The 25698-nt window shown below is 44.3% G+C and overlaps 1 protein-coding gene across 1 annotated transcript; it reads right to left on the bottom strand.

The window, feature by feature from the left end:
• Nucleotides 1–19893: 19893 nt before the first annotated feature.
• On the bottom strand, nt 19894–25474 carry LOC109888395 (ammonium transporter Rh type C). Its single transcript, XM_031812239.1, has 11 exons — nt 25163–25474; nt 24218–24410; nt 23497–23647; nt 23157–23304; nt 22804–22970; nt 22522–22659; nt 22136–22272; nt 21694–21818; nt 21502–21575; nt 21169–21254; nt 19894–20960 (listed from the first exon to the last, which is right to left on the bottom strand). Exons 1-11 carry the CDS (start codon nt 25386–25388, stop codon nt 20921–20923), a joined length of 1485 nt encoding a protein of 494 aa, XP_031668099.1. The 5' UTR covers nt 25389–25474; the 3' UTR covers nt 19894–20920.
• Between the last annotated feature and the right edge of the window lie 224 nt (nt 25475–25698).

The following is a 25698-nucleotide window of genomic DNA, read 5'->3' as shown; positions in this document are numbered from 1 at the left end:
AACAAAGTGTTTCGGGACATGCTGGGATGGGGCGTAGTGGTTTATATAGACAACATTTTGGTCTATTCATCTGACCATGTCCAGCATGTCTCATTAGTCAGGTCTGTGCTGAGAAGATTGTTGGAGCATGATCTATATGTTAAACAGGAGAAAAGTTTGTTTTTCCATCGGTCCGTGTCTCATCGCCACGGAAGGAGTGGAGATGGAGGAGCAACAAGTCAGCGCAGTCAGGTCATGGCCCATCCCCAATTCCGTGAAAGCAGTTCAGCGATTCCTGGGGTTCGCCACCTATTTCCGGAGGTTCATCCGGGGCTTCAGCACGGTGGTCGCGCCTCTTACCTCCCTGCTGAGAGGAGGTCCCCAGCGGCTTCTTTGGATGGCGGAGGCGGAAAGCACGTTCAAGACGCTGAAGGCACTTTTCACCACTGCTCCCGTGTTGGCACATCCCGACCCCTCACTCCCCTTCATCGTAGAGGTGGATGCCTCTGAAGTAAGATATATGGCGCAGTGCTGTCCCAGTGTTTCTCCTCTAAGCAGCTGAGCCCCGCCCAGTAGAACTACGACGTAGGAAACGGGAACTTTTGGCAGTCAAGAAGGCTCCGAAGGCATGGAGGCACTGGCTGGAGGGGTCCAAACACCTTTCTCAGTGTGGACAGACCACCGCAACCTGGAGTACATTAGGGTAGCGAAGAGGCTAAACCCGAGACAAGCCAGGTGGGCTCTATTCTTCGCCAAGAATGTGAAGGCGGACGCCCTGTCTCGCCTCTATGACGTAGAGGAGAGGCAGGGAGAGGAGACCCCCATCATCCCTCTGTTCCACATCATCGCGCCAGTGGTATGGGATGTGGACGCCGACATACGGAAGGCCCTGCATACGGAACCCGCACCTGCACAGTGCCCGGAGAACCGCGCCTACGTGCCCACAAGTGTGCGGAACCGCCTCCTATCCTGGGCACACTCTGCGCCTGTGTCGGGTCATGCTGGGATAGGCCATACCATCCCCTGCCTAACGGAAAAGTACTGGTGGCCCACCTTGGCTAGGGACATCCTGGTTTACGTCTCTTCCTGCTCCATCTCTGTTCAGTCAAAGACACCCAGACACCTCCCTTATGGAAAGCTCCTTCCCCTGCCGGTTTCTCAACAACCCTCGGTGGACTTTGTCACTGATCTTCCCCCCTCCCAGGGGAACACCACCATTCTCATCATTGTGGCCCGGTTTTCCAAAACTTGTCGCCTCCTTCCTCTGCCTGGGATTCCGTCGGCCATGCAATCTGCGGAGGCTCTTTTTATGCACATCTTTCGGCAGTACGGGATCTCGGAGGATATTGTGTCAGATCGTGGCCCTCAGTTCACCTCACAGTTATGGAAGGCGTTCATGGAACGCCTGGGGGTCACGGTCAGTCTCACCTCCGGGTATCGGCCTCAAGCTAATGGACAGGTGGAGAGAGTCAACCAGGAGGTGGGCAGGTTCCTGCGCTGTTACTGTCAGGATCGGCCAGGGAAGTGGGCAGATTTTCTACCTTGGACGGAGTAGTGCAGAATTCCCTCCACCACTCCTCCACTAACCTCACTCCTTTCCAGTGTGTGTTGGGGTATCAGCCGGCCCTGGCACCTTGGCATCCGAGCCAGATCGAGGCTCCTGTGGGGGATCAGTGGTTTCAGCGAGCTGAGGAGATCTGCAACGCTGCGTACCCTTGTCTCCAGCGTGCCGTGTGTTGGCACAATGAACAAGCCAACTGCCACCGCAGTGAGGTGCCTGTTTCCTCCCCAGGTGACCGGGTCTGGCTCTCCACCCGGAACCTACTACTCCACCTGCCCTGCAGGAAGCTGACCCCACAGTTTGTGGGGCCTTTTAACCTCTTCGGGCTAGGGGGCAGTATTTTTACGTCCGGATGAAAAGCGTGCCCAAAGTAAACTGCCTTCCACTAGATGTCAACAGTCTTTAGAAATTGGTTGATGTTTTTCTTTTGAGAAATGAAGAAGGAGTGCTGTTCAGAACGAGGGTCGAGTCTAGTGTACTGTTTGTTAGGGGTGCGCGACCTGAAAGCTCGCTCCACTTTGTTTTCGTTCGGTATTGAACACAGTTTATCCCGTCTTAAATTTGATCGATTATTTACGTAAAAAAATACATAAAGTTGTATTAGGAAAGTTGTTTGAAATGTTTGGAACAAGTTTACAGATGACTTATTAGATAATTTGTACTCATGTTGCACGAGTTGGAACCGGTGTTTTTCTGGATCAAACGCACCAAATAAATGGACATTTTGAAGATATAACGACAGAATTTATCAAACAAAAGGACCATTTGTGATGTTTATGGGACATATTGGAGTGCCAACAAAAGAAGATCTTCAAAGGTAAGGCATGAATTATATTGTTATTTTTGCGTTTTGTGTTGCGCCTGGCAGGTCGAAATATGAATGTCATGTGTTTGTTAGGTGGGGTGCTATCCTCAGATAATCGCATGGTTTGCTTTCGCCATAAAGCCTTTTTGAAATCTGACACGTTGGCTGGATTAACAACAAGTGTAGCTTTAATTTGGTGCATTGCATGTGTGATTTCATGAAAGTTTAGTATTTATAGTCATTTAATTTGAATTCGGCTCTCTGCCATTTCACCGGATGTTGTTGAGGGGTTCCGCTAGCGGAACGTCTAGCCGTAACAGGTTTTAAAGTCCTGAGGAGGGTTAATGAGGTAACGTACCGTTTACAAATCCTAGTTGATTAACGCATTAACCCAACCTTTCACGTGTCTCTCCTCAGGCCAGTGGTGCCTGGTTCCCTTGTTGAGGCTGGTCCAGTGATGGCCCGTCTCCTCCTCTGGACATCGAGGGAGGTAATGGATTTCGGGGTACTGTAACGGATCCCCTCGGTACTGGTGTTCATTCTGTTCACCAGTTCCGGAGGTCAACGTCACCAGCTTTCTAGGCTTCACTGAACGGGTTTTATTATCATCAACCCCAGACGGTCTTGTCTGATTATACAAACCTGGTTCCCATTTCCCCTGATTAGTAGGTTATATAAATTATATGCCCTCTGTTCCCTCTGTCTTTGTCGGTTATTTTTCCCATGTTCGTTGGTCGTGTGAGTACCTATGCGTTGGTGCAGCTATTATGCTGCGTGCTTTATATATTGTGTATTATCGTCCCGTGTCGTTCAACGAGGTTTACCCTTGCTCTTTTGTTTGGGTACAAACAAGTGTTTTGTATACGTGTTTGTTTTGGGTGTATTAAAAAACCCTATTGTGTATTCCTGCGCCTGTCTCCAAATCCTTTATACCACACTATAAAAGTAATGTGATGGACCTGACTCCCAATGGGCAAGATTTACAACAGGTTTTCTCCTGAAGTTTGTTTCTATTACTTTCTACTTTGAAAACCTATACAGTACCAGTCAAAAGTTTGGGCACACCTACTCATTCAAGGGTTTTTCTTTATTTTGACTATTTTCTACATTGAAGAATAATAGTGAAGACATCAAAACTATGAAATAACACATACGGGAACATGTGGTAAACAAAAAAGTGTTAAACAAATATTATATTTGAGATTTTCAAAGTAGCCACCCTTCATATTGACAGCTTTGCACACTCTTGGAATTCTCTCAACCAGTTTCATGAAGTAGTCACATGGAATGCATTTCAATTAACAGATGTGCCTTCTTAAAAGTTAATTTGTGGAATGTCTTTCCTTCTTAATGCGTTTCAGCCAATCAGTTGTGTTTTGACAAGGTAGGGTTGGTATACAGAATATAGCCCTAATTGGTAAAAGACCAAGTCCATATTATGGCAAGAAGAGATCAAATAAGCAAAGAGAAATGACAGTCCATTACTTTAAGACATGAAGGTCAGTCAATACGGAACATTTCTAAAACTTTGAAAGTTTCTTCAAATGCAGGTGCAAAAACCATCAAGCGCTATGATGAAACTGGCTCTCGTGAGGACTGCCACAGGGAAGGAAGACCTAGAGTTACCTCTACTGCAGAGGATAATTTCACTCCAGTTACCAGCCTCAGAAATTGCAACCCCCCCCCAAAAAAAATATTTGTTTTTCAACAGGACAATGAACCAAAACACCTCCAGGCTGTGTAAGGGATATTTGACCAAGAAGGAAGGTGATAGAGTGCTGAATCAGATGACCTGGCCTCCACCATCACCCAACCTCAACCCAATTGAGATGGTTTGGGATGAGTTGGACTGCAGAGTGAAGGAAAAGCAGCCAACAAGTGCTCAGCATATGTGGGAACTTCTTCAAGACTATTTAAAAAAAAACATTCCCGGCGAAGCTGGTTGAGAGATTGCTAAGAGTGTGCAAAGCTGTCATCAAGGCAAAGGGTGGTAACTTTGAGGAATCTCAAATATAAAATATATTTGGATTTTTTTTAACCCTTTTTTGGTTACTAGATGATTCCATATGTGTTATTTCATAGTTTTGATGTCTTCACTATTATTCTACAATGTAGAAAATAGCAAAAATAAAGAAAAATCCTGAAAATAGTAGGTGTGTCCAAACTTTTGACTGGTACAAAAGTACAACAGGAATGCAAAATACTAATACGATTTCAGTTGGTTTACAGCATTTCCATCGACATTCTGACAGTAAGCATGGTGACACCTTCGAAGATGCTCTGTTATTCACCTAAGCTCAAAACAACACTGCAAGAAGCCATAGTGGAAGGGCTTAGTGAAGGACAATGCACAAAGAAGATCCTAAACCAATCAGAATTGGACAAAACAACAACTCAGGATTTCCCAAAACAAGAGGAAAAAAGCACATGTGACATAACTTGGAGGTGTTGATTTGTACATTTCACCATGTTTAACACCAAGACCAACAGCCAAGCAGGAGCTGTGTTTACGTTCCATTTATGTCTCTTCTCTCACCCTAAATGTACTGTACTTGAACCCTTTTCAAAACAGAATACATATACAATCCATCGCAGTGCTAGCTGTGCCACCAGAGACTCTGGGTTCGAGCCCAGGCTCTGTCGCAGCCGGCCGCGACCGAGAGGTCCACGCTGACCAGGTCGTTAGGTGTATGGTGTTACCTCCGACACATTGGTGCGGCTGGTTTCCGGGTTGGATGCGCGCTGTGTTAAGAAACAGTGTGGCTTGGTTGGGTTGTGTTTCGGAGGACGCATGGCTCTTGACCTTCGTCTCTCCCGAGTCCTTACAGGGGTTGTAGCGATGAGACAAGACAGTACCTACTAATAATTGAATACCACGAAATTGGGGAGAAAAGGGGGTAACAAAAACAAAAAGAATACAAATACAATCAAGGAAAGGGTGGGGGATGTTCTCAGCAAGGAAAATTCCTGAGTTTACAGTTGCTTGTGAAAGTATTCACCCTCATTGGCATTTTTCCTATTTTGTTGCCTTACAACCTGGAATTAAAATTGATTTTTGGGGGGTTTGTATCATTTGATTTACACAAAATGCCTACCACTTTGAAGATGCAAAATATTTTTTGTGAAACAAACAAGAAATAAGACAAAAAATGGATAACTTGAGTGTGCATAACTATTCACCCCCCCCCCCCCCCAAAGTCAATACTTTGTAGAACCCCCTTTTGCAGCAATTACAGCTGCAAGTCTCTTGGGGTATGTCTCTATAAGCTTGGTACATCTAGCCACTGGGATTTTTTCCCATTCTAAAAGGCAAAACTGCTCCAGCTCCTTCAAGTTGGATGGATTCCGCTGGTGTACAGCAATATTTTAGTCATACCACAGATTCTCAATTGGATTGAGGTCTGGGATTTGACTAGGCCATTCCAAGACATTTAAGTGTTTCCCCTTAAACCACTTGAGTGTTGTTTTAGCAGTATGCTTAGGGTCATTGTCCTCCTGGAAGGGGAACCTCCGTCCCAGTCTCAAATCTCTGGAAGACTGAAACAGGTTTCCCTCAAGAATTTCCCTGTATTTAGCGCCATCCATCATTCCTTCAATTCTGACCAGTTTCCCAGTCCCTGCTGATTAAAAACATCCCCACAGCATGATGCTCACACCACCATGCTTCACTGTGGGGATGATGTTCTCGGGGGGATGAGAGGTGTTGGGTTTGCCCCAGACATAGCATTTTCCTTGATGGCCAAAAAGCTCAATCTGACCAGAGTACCTTCTTCCATATGTTTGGGTAGTCTCCCACATGCCTTTTGGCAAACACCACGTGTTTGCTTATTTTTTTCTTTAAACAATGGCTTTTTTTCTGGCCACTCTTCCGTAAAGCCCAGCTCTGTGGAGTGTACAGCTTAAAGTTGTCCTATGGACAGATACTCCAATCTCTGCTGTGGAGCTTTTCAGCTCCTTCAGGGTTATCTTTGGTCTCTTTGTTGCCTCTGATTAATGCCCTCCTTGCATCGTCGGTTAGTTTTGGTGGGCGGTCCTCTCTTGGCAGGTTTGTTGTGGTGCCATATTCTTTCAATTTTTTAATAATGGATTTAATGGTGCTCTGTGGGATGTACAAAGTTTCAGATATATTTTTTAACACAACCCTGATCTGTACTTCTCCACAACTTTCTCCCTGGCCTGTTTGGAGAGGTCTTCATAGTGGTCTTCCTTGGTCTTCATAGTACCGCTTGCTTGGTGGTGCCCCTTGCTTAGTGGTGTTGCAGACTCTGGGGCCTTTCAGAACAGGTGTATATATATACTGAGATCATGTGACAGATCATGTGACACTTTAGATTGCACACAGGTGGACTTTATTTAACTAATTATGTGACTTCTGGAGGTAATTGGCTGCAGCAGATCTTATTTAGGGGCTTCATAGCAAAGGGGATGAATACATATGTACACACCCCTTTTTCCTTTTTTATTATTTAGAATTTGAAACAAGTACTTTTTTTCATTTCACTTCACCAATTTGGACTATTTTGTGTATGTCCATTACATGAAATTCAAATAAAAATCAATTTAAATACCAGGTTGTAATGAAACACAATAGGAAAAACGCCAAGGGGGTGAATACTTTTGCAAGGCACTGTATTCCCATGCATGCTAACTATCATAATCAAATATGCATCATCAATGGAGGCCACATAACTGCAGCCTATGGTGACATCTTATCCCAGCATCTAGATTCCTATTGTAGCTGTGGTCTCTCAGCCCGCCCCATCTCTCACTGTGAGCATAGTAGTAGCCTATACTGTAGTGAGCGCAATGGAAGGGGCTCCAGACCCAGACCACGACCAGACAAGGCCTCTGGGGGCTGGGTGAGGGGAACAATGTTGCTTTCACCTCCCCTTTCTGATTTCCAACCCTGTCTGTCTGTGTGGCTGCTGTGATGTGCTGTGCTCTATAGCTGGGGCTGTGGTTGGGGCTGGGGCTTAGGCTGGGGCAATGCCTGGGGTGGTCTCACCCAGACAGGGCTAGAGAGAGGGGTATTCAGCCCCCCATCCTCAATTGAATCCCTGTGACAGCAAGGTCAGTCCCCTGCTTTCTCCCTTGTCTCTCTCACTGCAGAGTCAGACACAGACACATCTACAGCCTCCCACAGCCCTCAATTTGCATACATCTGCATGTGGGCATAAATATGCATGTGTTGCAAATGCAGTCACTTGGGACAACTTCTGGGCTGCCAAACCCTACAGGGACACAATGGGCAGCCACTCGGCTTCTCTGTTTCATCTCCCCACCAGTCACCATGGGACAGTCTGACAACACATGGACATGTCACTCTCAGCTCCTTGATTTACATGCATGGGAATGTCTACGTGAGGGCATACCAGCGCTGTATTGGACAATGTGTGTACTGAGAACCAGGATAATAGTTTTGGAAATAAGATTGGAAATAGCATTGAAGACTCCATCCATTTACCTGAATTCAGGTTTTTTCACACATCTTTTGAGATAGTCCTTCATAGAAAACCAAACACACTTGCAAAAAGATTACTCAAATTCAACTGCAGTTACGAAACATAGCTTGGTTGTGGTTCAGTCCAGAGCCTGAATGGATGACCATCGGGGCCAGCGACAATTACTGTGTCCCTCCCCTGGGTGTGGAGGAATGTGTGGAGTGCTTCACTGCCGAGAGGAGTCAGACCTGCCTTCAATCAGCCCGACTCATTCACAAGACTGTGTGAGTGTGTGTGTGTGTGTGTGTGTGTGTGTGTGTGTGTGTGTGTGTGTGTGTGTGTGTGTGTGTGTGTGTGTGTGTGTGTGAGTGTGTGTGTGCGTGCGCCACCCAGCAGCCTCAGGTCCCACAGAGGGACCAGGCCAACATGAGGCAGGCAGGGACGCGTCAATCACGGCTCCCGTTGGACAGAGATGTCTTGCCAGGCAGAACAATTACCGCCAGACTGGGCCGCGTGCACTCTCTAGCTCTCTGCCTTGCCTAGCAACCAGCCTCAAGTGAGAGAGAAGCGCCATCCCTAGCAACAGGAGCAGAGCAATGAAAAGGCCTTGCACCTTAGCAACGGCGCCCTGCAGTAGAGAGAGGGCCTTCTCTGTGACCGACTGAAAAGGCCTCTTTATTTATCCAGTGTGAAGTTCAACTGATGGTTCGGAGAGGAGACCCCTCCCTCTCTCCGTCACTTGTCACACAGAGAATGAAGAGAGGCAGAAACTTGGAGAGGAAGAAAAGAAAGGGGCAGATACTTGGAGGATAAGATCATGACTAATGGTTGTTCTTTGCGGTGGAGGTCTGACAGAGACTCTAAAACAACTGCAGTGAACTGCAGGCCACTGGTACAGAATGATGATGACGGGCTGGGGGGTTGGAGCACAGGCTCTCCTTTGCATATGAAAGAAAAGAGCGGGAACGTAGAACGAGGAAGGAATAGGAATATGGGAAAAGTTACTCGAGAGCAACTTGCTTGAATGCTAAAGGAACAGATATGTGCTACCGGAGAGAGATTCATTTGAGAGCTCACTGATGTGACTGGCGTTTAGGCAAATAAACCAAAAGTCAATCCATTCTCAAAGTGTTGGCTTAATAAACATCCTAACAACACCCCCAGATGGTGGAACAGAAGGGCCGTGGAGAGGTGTAGATGGTGGAACAGAAGGACCGTGGAGAGGTGTAGATGGTGGAACAGAAGGGCCGTGGAGAGTTGTAGATGGTGGAACAGAAGGGCCGTGGAGAGGTGTAGATGGTGGAACAGAAGGGCCATGGAGAGGTGTAGATTGTGGAACAGAAGGGCCGTGGAGAGGTGTAGATTGTGGAACAGAAGGGCCGTGGAGAGGTGTAGATGGTGGAACAGAAGGGCCATGGAAAGGTGTAGATTGTGGAACAGAAGGGCCGTGGAGAGGTGTAGATGGTGGAACAGAAGGGCTGTGGAGAGGTGTAGATGGTGGAACAAAAGGGCCGTAGAGAGGTGTAGTTGTCCTAAGTACTTTCTTGGTGCTTCCTTTTTTTGATGGTGGGTTAAATTTAGGGGCCTGTTGTATTTCCCTCTTTCTTTCTCTCTCTCTTTATCTTTTCCTTCACTCTGTCAGGTAGCCATCCTTTTTCCCCGGGCCAGTGAAGGAGGATCAGTTAAGTTCTCCTGTCTGGTAACAGAGGGATTGATTAAAAGTCCAATGTAGCCATTTAATCTCAATATCAAATAATTTATGGGTAGCAATTAAGTACTTTACTGTGATTGTTTTCAATAAAAATCCTCAAAAAGAAACAAAACATTTTCAAGCAAGAATTTTTCTAGAACTGTCTGTGAGAGGTCTGAGTGAGGGGCTTAATTGGATGAGCCTAATGGGAGGGATATTTAACCTGAAAACTATCTGTTATCGGCAGAGAGGTTTGAAACTCTCTTTGTTATTGGTCTATTAACTTATATCGCCTGGTGATTTCGCCTGGCAGGCCAAAACTACATCCCATCAAAACAAGCTGAAATTTCATGTGGTCTTTTCAAACAGCTCTTACACTAAAAGGGCATTATAATAATTTTCACAATTTCCCAGTATAATTCCAACCTCATAGTGAGTAAATATATATAAAACACAGGTAAATAATGTTTTCGGCTGCACTGGGCCTTTATAGAATGTTGTCAATCAGTTTATTCTGATCCATTTGTCTCTATCATGGCTGGGGAAGGTCAGTAGGCCTGTATTCAGGGCCTAAACCCTGTCATTATCAGTAACTCTATTCCTCCAGCAGCATCCTGACGCAAGAAAGGACATTGTCCCCACTCAGAGACCACTCTGGGCGTGGGGATGAGCACCCAGGCTGCTCCAACAACTGCTTTACGGAAGCTTCATTTGCAGCTCTGTTTTAGAATACCATCTTGCAATCACTATCACATCTTAACTTATTCTCAGGACCAGAAATATAATAGCTTTATTTTACAGTCAATGGTCTGCCATTGATAAAGTATCTGTGTACTGTCTAACAATATTCAAAATAAAATTGTCTGTCTGTTTCACCCTTTGACTTTATGTCCTCCAGCTATTTCTCCACCTACAATTCCAGAAAAGGATTAGCAACTAAGAAAACTATATAAACAAAGGAATGTCTGTGATGTTCTACTTGCATTTTCAATGAACCTTTAAGTCCTGAATGGTCACATTTCTAGTTAATGCTCCGAGGGCATTGGTGTGCAATAAAACAACTGAGTGACAGTAAGAAAATACAGCCTAGTGGGGTGAGTCATCCTCCTGATTTGACAACATGTCAACTAATGAGTGAACCCAGCTACAAAACTTTGTTGACACTGTCTAGACCAGGGGTGTTCCTGGAGAGACAGGTACTGCAGGATTTTGTTCCAACTAGGCACCACACCAGACCAACAAAGCTAATTGATCAGTTCAGTGATTGACTAAATTCAACACACCTCGTCTTCCAGGTTGGTTAAATCAAAAACAGGACCAGGGTTGCCTACACCCGGTCGAGACTTACAGTCCTGACTTGTAGTTAATTATCCAGCAGCATCGCCAAGGCAGGTTTTTCAGATCCCAGAGATGATACCAGCAATAATCACAACATATAATATGCATTTCAACTTACTGTTGGGTTCATGATGAGCACCACAATGAGCATTGTAGCAGCTACACAGAACCTTCACTCATATTATACCCTTTCCATCTCCTATTCACTCTCTGATTCTACCTGCCAATCAAACCAAGCTATTGGTTTATAAAAGGCTAATGATCACCTCTCGATTAGACGGCACTATAAGACATTTCCCCACCAGCCTACTCCCACTCTAATTGGTGGCCTGATGCAGGTGGAGCAACTAATTGGATCCATTTAATCCAGCCCCGCTCGCCACCCCTTTCACACCATCACTGATCCTGCTGCTTTTGTGTCCTGATCAAAGCCCAGTCCATCTATGAATTGATGTTTCTCTGGTTCTCCCTCCTCAGTGACTCCTCTACAGAGTCATTCCCGCCCAAGAACATCCCCTTTGACCCCAACAGATGGACTAATGTCAGATGGAAAAACAAATGTTTTACAAAGAACAGTGTTCTATCTGTGAATAGGTGAAGATTGGGTATGGGAGAGGAGCGTGGAGCGTTTGTAGGGCAGTTCTCCATCGACATAAGCATCTACCTCTGTCAAAAAAAACCTGGTCTCTAGAATCTACCTCTCTCACAGAGTGGAAAAGAACCAATCTATGACTACAACAGTCTCAGGTAGCAGTATCTTTTTCTCAGTGACCTAAAAGAGCTTGATAGATAAAATCAATACACATCCAGTTATGTCACCTGACATGAAAGAATGTGGGTCAGGAAAGAGTAGTGATATATGACTATATTTATTACCTGACACTCCCTCTCCAAGGCACTCCCTCTCCCTCTCCAAGACACTCCCTCTCCCTCTCCAAGACACTCCCTCTCCCTCTCCAAGGAACTCCCTCTCTCTCTCCAAGGCACTCCCTCTCCCTCTCCAAGGCACTCCCTCTCCCTCTCCAAGACACCCCCTCTCCCTCTCCAAGGCACTCCTTCTCCCTCTCCAAGGCACTCCCTCTCCCTCTCCAAGACACTCCCTCTCCCTCTCCAAGGCACTCCCTCTCCCTCTCCAAGACACTCCCTCTCCCTCTCCAAGACACTCCCTCTCCCTCTCCAAGGCACTCCTTCTCCCTCTCCAAGGCACTCCCTCTCCCTCTCCAAGGCACTCCCTCTCCCTCTCCAAGGCACTCCCTCTCCCTCTCCAAGACACTCCCTCTCCCTCTCCAAGGCACTCCCTCTCCCTCTCCAAGACACTCCCTCTCCCTCTCCAATGCACTCCCTCTCCCTCTCCAAGGCACTCCTTCTCCCTCTCCAAGGCACTTCTTCTCCAGGTTCTCCTTCTCCCTCTCCAAGGCACTCCCTCTCCCTCTCCAAGGCACTCCCTCTCCCTCTCCAAGGCACTCCCTCTCCAAGGCACTCCCTCTCCCTCTCCAAGGCACTCCTTCTCCAGGTTCTCCTTCTCGTCTTTCTCTGTCTCAGAGGTGCGTAGAGCCGTGAAAGCAATTGATGTCAACAAATCCCCTGGAACTGTTGATCTAGACCCCCGCCTACTACAGTTAGCTGCAGACATCATTGCTCCTCCTTTAACATACAACTTTAACCTCACACTAGAATGTAATGAAATCCACAAGTTGTGGAAATCAGCATTTGTCCTACCTCTTTAGAAAGGAGGTGATCCTACTCTACTGAATAAGTATTGGCCCATATCTAAATGGTCTGTTTCTGGCAAAGGTATTGGAATCCCTAGTCATTAAGCATTTTAAAGCCTGCCTCCAGGAAAACAATATTTTCAGTGGTACGCGATCAGGTTTCAGGTCTAGCCTCAGCACTGTCACAGCAACTTTGAAGGTTCTGATTGATGTTCACTGTGCCCTGGATAAGAAGCTGCATTGTGTATCTGCAATCATAGACTTGTCAAAGGCATTCGACATTGTGGACTATACTGTCTTGGTGCAGAGATTGAAGGGTATCGGGATTACTCATGTTATGGCGTGATTTGTTAACTACCTGTCAATACAACTATCTGTCTTAACACACTGTTCTAACTGTTCTAACCATCTGCCTTAACACGGTTCTAAGTCGGACACCATAGAGCTGTGCTCAGATATGCCTCAAGGATCAATTTTAGGTCCCCTGTTGTTTATTATCTAGATCAACAACATTTGGAGACATATTGAGACAGCTGATGTACATTTTTATGTGGATGACACTGTTCTCTATTCAAATGGCAGCCGTTTGACTTTGGTATTTGAAAAGCTCAGACAGCTTTTAACATCATTCAACATAATCTGTACGATTTGAGGCTTGTTGTTCCTTTGTCGCCAGAAAATAGTTGATTTGTTGTACTTTTCATCTGTGTTGGATTAAGGTGATCCTATATATGTGTAAGCCTCAAGCTCTACACTGAAGGCTCTTGACTCTGTATATCATGCAGCCCCACATGAAAAAAATACTATAGTATACTATGGTATGAATACTATAGTATTCACTGTAGTGTTTTTGAAGACTCTATTGTAATATTTGCTGTAGTGTTACGAACATGACTGTAGTATACTCTACTATTCACAGTTTACTATAGTATAAATACTGTAGTAAAAAAACTGTAATATACCATAGCAATTACTGTAGTGTTTTGTGGACTGTAGTATACTGTAGTATTTACTATAGTTTTTTTTAGTTTTTTACTTTGTGATAGAAGTGGAGGCTTTGTCCTTGAGGAAGTCTATGGGACAAAATCCTCAAATAGCTAATTTTCAATGATCTGCAGTGTTGGTTTGTTGGTTGGTCAGAGGTCTGAATAGATAGTTCATAGCTTCTCCTCTTTTCTTTAATTAAAACCTCTTAAGGATCTGCTCCTTTTTCCAAATTTTCACCTAAAATGACATGTCCAAATCTAACTGCCTGTAGCTCAGGACCTGAAGCAAGGATATGCATATTATTGATACCATTTGAAAGGAAGGTTTGTGGAAATGTGAAATTAATGTAGGAGAATATAACACAATCGATCTGGTGAAAGATAATACCAAGATTCTTTTTTTGTTGTTGTTTTTTTGTATTTTATTTGTACCATCATTTAGACTGATCCAATGAACTATTGTATATATATTCAAAACTTTGTATCAAGACTGCCCAAATGTGCTCAATTGGTTTATTCATACATTTTCAAGTTCAGAATTGTGCACTCTCCTCAAACAATAACATGGTATCTGTTCACTATAATAGCTACTGTAAATTGGACAGTGCAGTTAGATTAACAAGAATTTATGTTTTCTGCCCATATCAGATATGTCTATGTCCCGGGATTTTTTTTTGTTTCTTACAACCTCATGCTAATCACATTAGCCTATGTTAGCTCAACCATCCCGAGGTCAGGACACCGATCCTGTAGAGGATAACCTGTAGGGAACACAATATATGGTCTATACTTGGGATGTCGTTTTCTCACTTCTGGGTGGTGCCAATTGGGATATGGTAAGGGGAATGGGCAGGGTATGTGCAAACAATTAAATACTGTAGTATATACTATGGTAATTACTATTGTGTTTTTGCAGACTGTAGTGTTTTTTCAGACATTACTGTATAATTTAATATAGCGTTTTGTGGTCGGTTGTATAATGCAGTATTTACTATTTATTCTACAGTTGTATTTTTTATTTTTTTCTCACCTTTATTTAAACAGGTCGTCCAGTTGAGAACAAGTTCCCATTTACAACTGTGACCTGGCCAAGATAAAGCAAAGCAGTGCGACAACAACAACACAGTTACACATGGATTAAACAAACGTACAGTTAATAACACATTAGAGAAATCTGTGTACAGTGTGTGCAAATTAAGTAAGGAGGTAAGGCAATAAATAGGCCAATAGTGGCGAAGTAATTACAATTTAGCAATTTACACTGTAGTGATATATGTGCAGATGAGGATGTGCAAGTAGAAATAGTGGTGCGCAAAAGAGCAGAAAAACAAAAACAAATATCGGGATGAGGTTGTTGGTTGGTTGGATGGGCTATTTACAGATGGGCTGTGTACAGCTGCAGTGATCGGTAACCTGCTCTGAAAGCTGACGCTTAAAGTTAGTCAGGGAGATATAAGTCCCCAATTTCAGTGATTTTTGCAATTCGTTCCAGTCATTGGCTTCAGAGAACTGAAAGGAAAGGCGGCCAAAGGAGGTGTTGGCTTTGGGGATGACCAGTGAAATATACCTGCTGGAGCGTGTGCTACAGGTGGGTGTTGCTATGGTGACCAGTGAGCTGAGATAAGGCGGAGCTTTACCTAGCAAAGACGTATAGATGACCTGGAGCCAATGGGAATACTCCAACATTCTATAGTAAGTATACACATGATTGAGGTATACTATATTGCGTAGTATAGTTTTCTACAGTATACTACAGTTTACTACAGAATTCTATAATAAGTACCGTAGTATTCTATAGTAAACCGTATTATTTTTCATGTGGAGCGCTTCGTTTTGTCACCAATCAGAGACGTCTAACTCACCCATGTGATCTCTACTGTGCTGTGGACATCACTAGCAACACTCAGGCTCAAACACGGGTACATTCTTATTTAGAAGGCCATTTTAGGGAAACTGACATTTTATCTATCCTCTCTTCTAGCTCGAAATGAAAACAAGCTCAAATCTCAATGTTGTTTTATGATAACAATCCTGAAAATTAGAACCGAGCATGGAAAAAAGTCCTTTCATTACTCAGTCCCCTGGTCTTGGAATTCCCTCCAAGCCAACCTAAAGCGCCAGGATATGGTAGTAGTTGTTTCTAATTGTCACCTGATGTCACTAGTTTGCGTTTCCTTACGTAAGGAAAAATGTTGTTTTACTTAACAAACACCACACACACATCCACTGTTTGTTTGCCGGTGTATTTGTGCGGTCGCCAGCGTCTTCAGTCTGTGTTGTCCATTTTGTCTTACATCATTTTTCTTATCCCCCGTCCTCACAGGCGGCATTTTGCGTCTTGCCAGGCCGTTATTGTAAATAAGAATTTGTTCTTAATTGACTTACCTGGTTAAATAAAGGTTAAATAAAAAGAATATGGCAATAGGCCTAGTTCAGTGTGTGGAAACACGGAGATGAGAAGTTTCCTTTATGTAATATTCCACCCCTGATAATTCTCACTTTCCAGAATGTTTCAAGAGGGTGTCCTTCCCAACCAGAAACCTCTTTCACATTCATTCCTTCCACATCACATCCATTCAAGCACATAAGCACAAAAGACCATCCACAGCCTCAGTGTTCAAATGAAATGGTGCGACTAGTTGAAGTTCTTTCTCCATTAATGGTCCACCTGGGACCTGGAGGGAAGCAGAGAGAAGCCTATTGTCTGTCATTAGGGAGCTGTGTTGTTGTGTGATGGCTGACTGACAGGGACAGACCTCTCAGGAAGCCTGATGATGATGAGTCTTATTAAGAGCAGAGGAGCCCCTGATAGTTCATTGAGTGGTGAGTTGGTGAGACCAGTGTGAGTCTGAGAATAGAGATCTATCAGCCCAGATGGACCCTGCAGCCTGCTCCAATCAGCTCACAAAAGTGATATAATTACCAGGGCGGGAGGGGAGAAGGCCGCCACCTTTTGAGTTCTCCCGGTCCCCCCTTTCCCACCCACCCATTCTACCACACTCCAAGCTTACTGATTGTGCCACTCCTCCTGGCCCAGCCGTTATCCCCCCTCCAACAACAGGCCAATTTGTCCCCGCGGCCCAGTACCCCACACCCACCTGCTGCGTTATTTAGCCCCTCTCCTGCACTTCAATGGCAGGTATTGATTAGAGACCGACCACCCCCCCTTCACGTTCCCCGAAAATCTGTCCCCCCCTCTTCCCAGCAACCTTTAATCTGATTACAGGCTTTCTGCAGCCTTTCACATGGTGCTGGCCCCAGGGGGACAATGGTGGGTAGAGTGGTTTCACACACACTCCCAGGGTCATGTGATCCAGGAGAGGAGCTCCCTCCACTCTCCTCCAGCACCCCGGGACTATAGGAGGGTCTGCCCACCTGCCTGTCCTCCTACACTCTTCAAACACAAGATTAACAGGGACATCTCTGTTACAGTCCCACTGCCTCCTCCTCCTCCTGCCTTCTGCATCCCGCCTCCATCCTCCTCTGTCGGCCCCCCAAACTCCCACAGCCTTGTTTGATTAGCCAGAAGAAGATATTTGAAGCCATTTCCCTCTCACTTTCTCCCCCTCAGTCTCATTCTTTACCTCTTCTGTCTAGCATTCTCTCTCCCTCCGTTTGAAGCTCCAATCCCTCCTCCCTCCTCCTCATGGGAAAGCTATGTGAATCAGGGAAATCGCTGCTCCACCCTCCCTGCTCTCCCCTGCTGTCCATCTAATTTATCCCATGTAATCCCCTAAACCTGGGCTGGAGTTGCTGCATACTGCCTTAGTGTCAGGGTTCCTCTGGTTGACTTTCCTCCCATCAGGATTAGAAGTGAGGAATTCCTCATAAAGTCACTTCAGGACTCAGGGGCCAAACCTAGGGACATGCGCTCACTGAACTTACTCCAGAGTAGATTCATTATGAGGAAGCTGTCCAATTCTCTCCAAATGCAGGTATATACAGTATATTTTGCCTGTAGAAGACCATTTCCATTGTGAATAAATGGTCCCTGGTAAAATATTCAGCAAACTATTGTGTTCAAACTGATAGTTAAGATAAGTAACCTCATAATTAAGCTTAAATATATAAATCATAATTTATTGTGTCCTCTTCACTCATAAAACCAGCTGGTTTGTCAGGCAGGCACAAAGCTAGTGTCCACACTGAGTGTTTAGAGTTCATTAAACACCATGGTGATGGATCAGGAAATGACCCTATTGACTGGTCTGTCCAGTGACCCGGGATCTCTGTTAGGCCTCATTACCATGAGAATCCTGGGATTGGAAAGGTTGCCCTTGAGGGTGACCAGTATGGTATGACGAAAATGGACAGGCCACAGACCTCTATCAGGCCAGCTCATCCCCTCTCCTTAACCCACCACACCCACATATATGCTCAGCGAGCAATGATATGGTTTGCTTTCTATCTGTGTTTATGGTCCTACTAATAACCCCCCTCTTTGACCTGATGCAGATACTCTTGAAATATAAATGCGTATGGGTATATGAGAGTGAAAGTAAGAGTTATTCAGGGGTACTTGGTACAATGATGGTGATAATCATGTCTGTCAGACCTATAATGAACATACCATAGAGAGTCTCAGAAGACACAGGACATATTCCACATCAGTGGCGTATTTAACCTTTATTTTGACAGGGAGTCAATGCTGAGACCAATGTCTCTTTTCCAGATGAGCCCTGTATAGCACCACAATACACATCAAAATACAATATACACATGAAACTACACATCCATATACACATTCAAATACACAACAATACATTAAAATAATACCTGTTCACAGAAAACACAGAGCGAGAGATGAGGGGAGGGACTTGGCTGAGAGTAACAGATGGTAGGGCCAACACCAGGCCTCTGACAGTTAGTCAGAGGGGTGCTCTTCACTTCACAGAGTGTGACAGAGATTGATCTAACCTTTAACCTCTAACATGTTGCTGTATAAGGCTAAACAAGTGTCTCTAGTTATGTAATACAGCCCCTTGGGCCTCTAGATTGACCTCTCTAAGCCCTCCAACTCCCAACTTTGACCGGAGGAAGTGGCCAGGCTAGGTCACAATGACATTGGGTTGTGCCTCATGAGTCAGGACAGAGAACCCTGATACGTACCTCTCAGACTGGCTGTGGCTCAAGGCACAGGAGCAGGTTCTTTTTTTTTACTAGCTCAGATTTTAACACAGGGTGAGGTCAAAGGTGCTGGTCTAAGATCTCACTTACTGTAGACAGGACAGAGCACCCTACATACATTGCAAAAGCTTTATGATAACTGTAGGGGCAATAGCATCACACAATAAAGGTCCAAAGCTGATTCCTGGTAGGTATGCTCAGAGTAATTGGACTAGAAAATAGTGATTTACAGCACTTCTATGAGGAAAACAGTTGAGCACAATACACTTTTCAAACACACCTTTAAGTTACCACTGAAGCACTAGCCTAACCAAGAATATAGTGATAGCCCAAGAAAATGTTCAAAAAATGGATTAATTCCTGTTAAACAAGTTGGAGCACTCAAAAAACAGGCAGAGATAGGCCTACCTAAACTCCAACCAAGAATGTACTCAATACAAATAAATAGCTAAACTTTTGGGTTAGTGGCTTTAGACTAAAAAACTGTTTTATCAAAGTTATAATACAGCTGCTGTATTAAGCCTCTAGAAAATACATGAAAATGCCAGTTAGTCATATTTAAACTTGCAAATATACAGACATTCGATCAATTTCAGAGGCAACTTACATAATAAAACTCCTTTCAAACTCTCCTTAGTTGTAATCTGTCCCAAAGCATCTACAGTCAATAACATTTACATGATTAATATATTCAAAACAATTCAAATAATATTACTGAACTGAAATAGAAGACTTACCATGACTTTCAAACAATCACCAAACAATTCATCATCCTCAAACAGACATGGTCACATGGTGCAGGCCCCATAGTACTAGTCTCTCCAAAAGGGGGTACTTTTCACGGCACTTCCATAGAAAGTTTTTAGTAGCAGGTTAGTTTTTGCTAGCTCTGACCCAAATCCTTTTTCTTAACCTTAACCTCAGTCTCCTAACGTGCTACGTTCATTTTCCTAATCTGCTGCGAAAAAGTAATTTTGCGTGCAGTGAAAAGCGGTTCCCCTCTCCGAAATTTCTGACTGCAGTTGCCTTTTAAAAGGATAGCAGGTCATTGATTTTAGCCCTTCATTACCTCACCATAGTGGTGGACATTCAAAAGGCCCCACCTGTTACAGTACATGTTGATCATGCTGGTCTGTATGTATATCTTGTGTACAGTATCTTCTCATTCACACTGAGCATGACATCAGAGATACACATACTGACATCCATCTTACATGACTGTGGAGCTATCAAGGAGAAGAGGCAAACAGTATATCTAACCTCACATTTTATTTATTAAGTTATATGAGTAGCAACATTTAAATAAACATGATTTTAACAGTACAGTGAAAACATCATTAAGAGGTGGAAGACATAGAGGGCATCTCAGAAGGCAGGGGATACATTGAATCATTAGAGATAGTGATGAAAATGTGTTGGCATGTACATAGCTTTAAAAGCTGTTTAAATACATCATGTCACCAAAAACGTTCAAGTAAAGTTTAAATGTACTTCTACACCTCAACACTAACTATTTGGTTAAATACTTTAAATCTTTATCCCAAACAAAGAAAACGATCATATTGGGGACTCAAAGGGTACTCCTGCACTGTAAAAATAGAGCAAAACCATTTTTGGTTTTTCAGAGCACTAGAGACAAAATATTCACTTTGAACTAAAAGTAAACTACTGTCCTCTTCACATATGCACCAGCTGTATTAAAATACAATTTTCTCTGAAAAGAAAATGGGAAGAAAATGTACAACATACAAGGCCACAGAATGAGGATTGGTCAAAGTAATTTCATGAAAAATCCTTTCCTCATCCTCATTCAATTCAGTGGTTTTGATCAAAGATTTCACAGTGTGTGATTGTTATATATATATATATTACACAGTATACCAATGCTCAGGAAAAGCTCGATTTGCCATTTTGTGTGGTAGGTTATAGTTAGACATACATCATGTGGATTAAGTGCAGATCTTAGAGGTCCTTTCAATTGATCAGCATTCTACCAGAATTCAGGACACAGTGTTCTGTGCCAGTGCATATCCATATAGGAAGTGTATGTGATCTAATGGAGTGGGTGGTGGCTGGTGGGGGGAGGGGTGAAGGCACGTACAGTATCTAATGGCTTCAAATTTAGGTAATGACCTTAACATAAGATGCAAGAAAGCATGTTTTAATGTGCCTTGTATAGGTGCCTTCATTTAGGGGGAGTGCGGTTGTCTGTTGGATTTCCGTGGTAATTCCATGGTCCAGCAGGACATGTTTGGGTGGTGGTGTCCTCACACCTCTGTATTTAGCTTTCACAGTGTTCCACAGAGAAGTTGGACTCAGATCTGTTAGGAGCAAAATATGACAGAAAGTGAAACACACATTTTTTCCTACACTATTCTATCCTGTGGAATGATTAGTCATTACAATCAACAGAGAACATAATGGTTTGAAAAAAGATTGGATTATCTATAAACAAGTACTGAATTCAAAACGGATCCTTGATTACTAGTTTTGTGATATGGTCAAACAGAGCATGCTGAATGGACTTACAGGTCTTGCTGCTTGTGGATCATGTGGTTGTTGTACTCCAGAATGGGAGGGATGCTCTCCTGATGCTCCTCCTCTTCATCAGGGAGCTGTGAAGAAATAATAGGTGATTTAGGTTTTATTTTCATACTTGTGTGAAATGTCTTCAGTGTGGTCAATGTAATGCAATAGTTTTATTGACTACTATAGTTAATTTTTTCTCCATTTAGTCATAAAAATTCAGATGAAGATCTCAAAGGTGGTCTGTAGTTCATCACGTGAGACTAAATCAAAGACAATGGCACCGCCCAGTGGTTGTATAATGAACAGCAGGTGATGAGTGGCTGGTTCACTTACCTCCCAGTACACCTCATCATCGAAACAGTTCTCATCAGCAGGATCTCCCCAGATGGGTAACTTCAGGATGGAACCTGTGAACAGAGGAGATAGTGTCAACTTCAGTCTCTCTCCTTCAGGCACGTCACCCTCTATACAACCCATGTCACCTCTAGGTCACCCTATAAAATGCCCATGGCTGGCCAAACTCACCGACTATAGCTCCGCCTACAACCCCAAAGACGATGGACACACACATTCCAGCGGCCTGGTATCCACCCTGAGTTAACACGGTTCTGTCCTTAAAGTCTCCAGTGAAGTCAAACGTATTGATCAACCTGGGCAGAAAATAACAATGCACAGAATCAGATTGTGTCCCATATTTAGGCTTTATGTTGAGTCTTCTAATGACTCTGTATATTTCCAACTAACTGTCAGATTACAGGCTAAACTGTGACTGTGACATAATTTGTTTGGTGTAAAATGACATTAATCGTTTAAGATATGACCTGTGACATACAGTAACTGTGTGATATGATTGGTTGATGAGAGGTTGTGGGGGAATATGTGTTCTGATTGTCTGGTAAAAAGGATGCATGTTCAGGTTGATGTGGTTTGGCTGTGTAGCCTTAGACCCTCGGGTCTCCTGACTCACCCCTGCTTTCCGTAGACTGACTCGCTGGCAGCTGCAGCAGTGATGGCTCCAACTATCCCGCCAATCACCCCAGGCATGGCGTGCAGGTTGTGTATTCCACACGTGTCCTGAATCTTCAGTGTCTTCTCCAAGAAGGGCTGGGAGGAGACGGGGAAAAGTTTAACAACACACCCGCAACACAGCCAAATAGTGTGTTACCGTTTATGGCAAAGGAATCTGCCCAATAAAGATTCGGCAGCCATTTAGAGTGCTATACCTTTTTTTGTGTGTGGCTCAACATCATTCATAAGAAGAAAATAAGAGTTGTAAGAGTTGTCATGACTTTCTTTGGACAGAACCTACTAAGCCTACAAAACAAGCTGTGAGTGACCAGGGGTGAGACTCACAGAAATGAAGATGTAGCCCATGGTAGAGATGATGCCGCAGAAGAAGCCCACGATCAGAGCGCCGTAGGGCGAGATCATAAACTCAGCCGCTGTCCCCAAGGCAACACCCCCCGCCAGGGTGGAATTCTGGATATGCACCTGTTAAGCAAGAGAGAGCACCAGTCATGACACTCGAAAACTTGTCAGTCAACAAGACACAACAACACACACGCACGCACGCACGCACGCACACACACGCACGCACACACGCACGCACACATACACACACACACGGTTCCTTGCCATGTCGAGCTTGCCAGTCTTCTGGGAGAGGCTGGAGATGGCCACTGTGGTGAGGACAGTGGAGGCCAGGCACAGGTAGGTGTTGATGACTGCCCTGTGCTGACCGTCTCCATGGTCAGTAATGGCCGAGTTGAAACTGGGCCAGAACATCCACAGGAACAGTGTGCCTGAGGACAGAGAAGGGACGACACAGTTAAAACACACCGATCATCACACACACTTCAGAACAGGAACAGTGTCATGGCAGAAAACTTATACAAACTAAAGGTAGGTCACCATCACCAGAGGGAGTGAAACCCACACAGAGCCAATCAGAACCATTCATATGTTTATGCAATGAACAACTAGCTCACCGATCATGGCGAAGATATCGGAGTGGTACACAGAGCCCTGCATACGCTTGCTCTGGTGTAAATTAGGTCGGTAAAGGACCCAGGATATGGTCAGACCATAATAACCTCCAAAGGTGTGAATAACCATGGAGCCACCGGCATCCCTAGCCTGTGGGGACAGAAACAGTCATTTGTTACCAGGTGTACCAAACCATGTGATTACGTGGCTGCAGGCCATTGAGGTTAGATAAATAAGTTACTATATCAGGGTTATAGGGTGAATTAAATGAATCCAACCATGGCTAATACAGTGTGTTTAATTTAATAGTTGTACGCCCAGAGAGTGCTTGATGGGACTCACATGAAGTAAGTTCAGAATGATGTACTCTTCCACAGCGAACAGAGTGACACCAAACAGGGTCATAACCAACAGCTGGACCGGGCTGACTTTGCCCAGCACTGCCCCGTAGGCTATGAGACAGCCCGCCACACAGAAGTCAGCATTGATCAGACTGCAGATAGAAGACGGGTGGAGACAGATTATTACTGTAGAGACATGTGAGAGAGTCAGTCATGTATACAGTTGTAAAACCTGAATGACTAGATCAGTAAGTAATCCTCCTTCAGGTCTTTCAGGGTAGCCTAGTGGTTAGAGCGTTGGAGCCTAGTGGTTAGAGCGTTGGAGCCTAGTGGTTAGAGCGTTGGAGCCTAGTGGTTAGAGGGTTGGAGCCTAGTGGTTAGAGCGTTGGAGCCTAGTGGTTAGAGCGTTAGACTAGTAATCGAAACGTTGCAAGATCAAATCCCCGAGCTGACAAGGTACAAATCTGTCATTCTGCTCCTGAACAAGGCAGTTAACCCACTGTTCCTAGGCTATCATTAAAAATAATAATTTGTTCTTAACTGACTTGCCTAGTTAAATAAAGGTAAAATAAAAAATAACCATTCTGCCATTGTTTCAGTATGAGTAACAAGTCACTGATTAAGCCTCCCCTCTCCTATGTGTGTGCACACCTCATCAGTTCTCACTCTAATTACTGAACAAATTGCAGCCTCAATAGATGCACATCAGTGCGGTTGCATACCTTTCAACACCGATGAAGATCTTTCCTGTCTGGGGGTCTAGAGAGTGGAACCAGCCTTGCATGAGCAGAGCCCACTGCAGGCCGAAGGAGGCAATGAGGAAGTTGAAGCCGACTGCGCCGAAGCTGTACCTCTTCAAGAAAGTCATGAGGAACCCGAAACCCACAAAGATCATCACATGGACATCCTGGAAGCCTGGTTAGAAGGAGAATGAGAGAGAGAATTATTCAAAGTGTGAAATAAATTCTAATAGTGTAATGCAACATGTTATTGCATCCAATGCAAGGGGCTCTCAGTAGTTGCATAGTTTTTAAAATAAAAAATCAGTCCTGATGTACCATTTGGTCAAAGTTTTATAGCTGTTAACTCGACATGTTCAACAGGATATGTCATCATCAGATTAGCACGTTTATGATACACACCCTATCAGTTTACACGCCAGAGCTACAGGTAGGATATAATCCCTGACAAATCAAAACACATCATATTACAAGAGGAAACAGATGCCACATAACATCACAAGTAAACTTAACTTGTCACTCATTCAGCCTGACTATCAGCAAAGATGCATCATCAGAAGCTGGCATAAACCAAGCTTGAATCAGACAAATTGGAAATAACCACTGACCTACATTTGGTAAAGAGGGTAGGTAGTTTTAACCCACGTTAGAGAGGCAAATTTGGACTGCCACTGCATTTGCCCACTAATGAATAGATGCTTTCAAAATAACTCCGACTGAGATCGTTGTCCAGGGGATTTCACAGGGGAAATTGTCAAACATCCTAGAGATCAAAGGTTGTCATCTGATCAAACAGCAAGCATGCTTCTTATTAATAACCTGATTCTTTATCATTTCAATGAAGATGAAACCATGAATCATACATTTACTGTATATTGTCAACCTAAACGATGCACCAGGCAGTCCAGTGATTATGAATGTACTTACTGGGGTATCTGAAGTAGAAGTCATTCTCTATATCGCTGGTGATGTTGTCATGGGCCTTGGTCTCTACCCAGTGTGTGTCCGACTCCTCGTCGTAGCGGATGAAGACTCCGAAGAGGATGATCATGGCAATCTGCCAGACGAAGCAGACTACCGGCAGTGTAAGACGGATGTTGGTGTTCTTTTGCCGAGAGAAGTAGTCTTTGCATCCCTGGATGCAATTCCCCATGGTGGTGGCTGAGTAAGTACTGAGACAGTGATGCTCTTTGACCTGCCCTGAGTGTGGCTGTGACCCTGAAACTACAGGCTGTATCAGCACAGGTATATATGGACCAAAGAGAGGTGTGTCCTCAGTGTGAGCCAGCTGTTGCCCTACCCAGCGCCAAACCCTCCCTCCCCCTTCCTGCCCTTTGGCACCTTGATAGATGACATCTGGCACGAGGCAGCAGAGAGTCCCGTGCATTTGATTGTTTGTCCCAAACAACATGTTGCATAAGAGGGGTTAGAGGAAAACCTGAAAAAAATTAATTTGGTTGCCA

Source organism: Oncorhynchus kisutch, linkage group LG3 (assembly GCF_002021735.2).
Source record: "Oncorhynchus kisutch isolate 150728-3 linkage group LG3, Okis_V2, whole genome shotgun sequence".
In the NCBI taxonomy this organism is placed as follows: domain Eukaryota; kingdom Metazoa; phylum Chordata; class Actinopteri; order Salmoniformes; family Salmonidae; genus Oncorhynchus; species Oncorhynchus kisutch.
This window is presented reverse-complemented; position numbering and strand designations above follow the sequence as displayed.

Bases quoted from the DNA above. Each gene is read 5' to 3' on its own strand.
- LOC109888395 (XM_031812239.1), bottom strand. From the start codon at position 25,388: ATGGGGAATTGCATCCAGGGATGCAAAGACTACTTCTCTCGGCAAAAG. The intron at 23,305-23,496 runs GTGAGTCCCATC...CTGTCCCCACAG, and splicing joins TCATTCTGAACTTACTTCAT to GCTAGGGATGCCGGTGGCTC. The intron at 21,255-21,501 runs GTAAGTGAACCA...ATTTCTTCACAG, and splicing joins ATGATGAGGTGTACTGGGAG to CTCCCTGATGAAGAGGAGGA.